The sequence below is a fragment of the Neomonachus schauinslandi genome, chromosome 15 (assembly GCF_002201575.2).
Source record: "Neomonachus schauinslandi chromosome 15, ASM220157v2, whole genome shotgun sequence".
NCBI lineage: Eukaryota > Metazoa > Chordata > Mammalia > Carnivora > Phocidae > Neomonachus > Neomonachus schauinslandi.
The window spans coordinates 58,621,936-58,624,761 of record NC_058417.1 but is presented as its reverse complement, the minus strand read 5'-3'; the positions used below and the strand labels follow the sequence as shown (position 1 = coordinate 58,624,761).

At 68.4% G+C, this 2,826-nt stretch overlaps 1 protein-coding gene across 4 annotated transcripts in view; it reads left to right on the top strand.

Moving 5' to 3' along the window:
- Positions 1–2,550, top strand: part of FAAP100 (FA core complex associated protein 100) — a 10,057-nt gene extending 7,507 nt beyond the window's left edge. For 2 of the 4 annotated variants that reach the window (XM_044921586.1, XM_021680792.2), the window contains exons 8-9: positions 692–778; positions 1,136–2,550. In XM_044921586.1, the coding sequence (XP_044777521.1) occupies positions 692–778; positions 1,136–1,267 (219 nt within the window). In that variant the 3' untranslated portion in view covers positions 1,268–2,550. The remainder of the gene's footprint in view (positions 1–691; positions 779–1,135) is intronic. The other 2 variants (XM_021680794.2, XM_021680795.2) reach the window with 2 other exon arrangements.
- The last annotated feature ends 276 nt before the right edge of the window (positions 2,551–2,826 follow it).

The following is a 2,826-nucleotide window of genomic DNA, read 5'->3' as shown; positions in this document are numbered from 1 at the left end:
CCGAGCAGGAGCTCGTCCGACCTCGCTCATTTGCAGAGACCTCATGTCCGAGCATAGTCCCTGAGCTGCTGGGGGCAGCACTCCCGGGTGAATTTGGCTCCGAACAGGGAGGGCTGCAGATGCTCCCTTGAGGGGCATCCTCACGTGGGCTGCACACCCCAGTCTGTCCTCCGTCAGCTGACGCCCTGTTCCCCGTGATGGGAGTGTACCTGAGAACCAGTTTGTATTGTCCTGGCCGCTCAGAGTTTGGGGGACCCTGCCAGATGTACAGGGCCTGCCACAGAGGCCGGTCGGGGCCTTGCTGCCTAATCCTGTCTGGGAGCTTGGATCTGAGCCCCCAGGAGCTGCCTGGGCTTCCCCCGGAATGCGGGACGAGAACCAGCCCCACAGCGGGCTGTGCCGAGGGGATGTGCCAGTGGGGCAGGTTGGGTGGCCCCGTGATGGCGGTAGGCACCAGGCCTGGGACGAAGGATGGGAGATGGGGTGGTGGAAGGTGGCTCTGTGGGGACGAGGGAGGAGGTGGGGGGGCAGGAACTTAGGAGAAAGTGACTTCCAAGGCCTCCACTGTCAGGCTGGGGCTGGAGCGGAAGAGACAGAGTGGGTGGTATGGTGCTGGAGCCCTGGGCACCAGCTCCAGATGGGGGGGAGCATCCTCTCCAGCCACCTGCCCCTTGTCCGCCCCTGCCCCCAGAGGATGGTTGTGGAGCACGCTGCCCAGAGCTCCAGCCCACCTGACCTCCGTGTGCAGTATCTCCGCCAGATCCATATCAACCACGAGGTGAGGCCCCTCCAGCTCCCGTCCCCGGGGCCTCCCGCCAGCCTGGTCAGGGAGGACCATCCCTGGCTGGGATCCTCCGGGAACACAGGTGTCACCCGGCACAGTGGGGAGCCTGCCCAGTCCTCAGCCCAGAGTCAGGGCAGGGGGCGGGGTGGGTGCGGTTACTTCTGTCTCCCGCCTTGCTCCTCTTGCTAGTCCACCTTCACTAGGCCCCTCCTGTCACCTGGGGCGGGGGGCCTGGCTGCACGTCCCCTGCATTCCTAGGTCACCTGCCACATCCCAGGTAGGATTTGTGCATTGTGGGTGTCCCAGCAGGGAGGTGGGGGCTCTGAGCTCTTGCCGCCTGCCCCACCGCAGACACTGCTGCAGGAGGTGCGGGCCCTTCGGGACCGGCTGTGCACGGAGGACGAAGCCAGCTCCTGTGGCACTGCCGAGAGGCTCCTGCAGGTGTACGGGCAGCTCCGGAGCCCCAGCCTCCTCCTGCTGTGACGCCTCGTGGGCCCCGCCCCCGCCACAAGCCAGGCGCCCCCGTGGCATTATGGAGAGACGCCCAGGGCACCAGAGGCTGCTTCCCGCCGCCTGACCCTGGCTGTGGCTGTGGGGTGGGGGAAGGCAGGTGAGCTGGGCCACTGAACGGGACACGGGGCCCGCGACTGCTCCAGGGCGTGTGTAAAGCGCGTCGATCACAGGCGCCCGGGGGACCGGGCTCTGCCCTTGCGGCCCCGTCCGCCCTGGCCCGAGCCGGCCCACAGCGTTCCCCTCCCTTGGACAGCCACCCATGGCTCCCGCGGCACCTGGTCGAGCTGGGCAGTCTGGCCTGGAGCACTGGGGCTGGATCAGCGGCCTCCCCTCCCCGCAGAAGTCGGGCCGCGGACAAGGTTTCTGGGGTCGGGACTTGTGGGCTTGCATCTCTGACTGTTGCTGTTCCCACCGCCCCGCTGCCCGCCCACCCACGCCCACCACACGCAGACCCCTTCGTCCCCCTCAGGGCCCCTCAGCCCTGCGTCTGTGCTGCTGCTGAGGCCACTAGCTGGGACGCCGCTCCCTGTGGCTCCCACCCTCACCTGGTAGGTGCTCCCAGCCGGGGCTGCGCCCAGCGCCCAGCACTGTGCATTGTTTCCAGGGCCCCTCACGGTGGGCTGCAGCCCCCCAGCTGCCTCCCTCCGGTGCTGGCGCAGCTAGCAGTGGGGGGCTGACCCCCGTTCGGACTTGACATGGTGCCGTTGTGCGCGTGCGGGAGGCGCGAGGCTCCTCTGCCGCAGAACAAATGTGCTCTCGGGCCGAGCTGCCTCGGCTTCTGGGTGTGTGTGTGTTTGGGGCGGCAGCTCTGAGCTGCATTTCTGGGCCCCCCCCGGGGTATGCTCGGATGAACCTTGCCTTCGTCTTTCCGTGGTCGTGGGGGCCGGTAGGGGGTCTCCCAGCACTGGGGCGAAGTGCCCACCTGGCCTGCGGGGCACGCGAGTCCCTCGTCCCCAAGGAGGGAGAGGGGCCAGGGGGAGTCCGGGTCCGAGTCGGGAGAGTGGGCGGCCGCCACACAGCCTGCACGCCGGAGGTTGGGCGGTGGTGGGCACGGATGCGGGGTGTGGGCTGAGCAGCGCTGGAAGCACGTCCCCAGCCCCCGGGCTTCACTGCGCTGCCCCTGGGCCCCACCGTCCCGCTCCCCACACAGGCAGCCTCGCTCCTGCTGACAGGATAACCCTGGAGAGGTGTGAGCACGCGTCCTCCCCGGGGCGGAGACACAGCAGTGGGGAGGGGCGCTCCCCCTGCCTGCTGGCGGGAGGCCGCTGGTGGGGCGGGGTGGGGGCAGGGCAGTCACTGGGGGCCCGCCACCTAGTCTCCAGATAAGGAGACCCACGACCCGGACACCTAACCAGCTGAGAGGAGATAAAGTGGAATCTTGTGAAACCTTCGTGAATGAGGGGAGACGGGTGGGGGGTAAGGACAAATGGGACACAGGCCGGAGCTTCCCTGGGAGCCTCGTGCTGGGGTGCCTGGTCAGCGCCCCATCGGGGACGGGACGCCGCGCTGAGCACCAGGGGTCCCTCAGC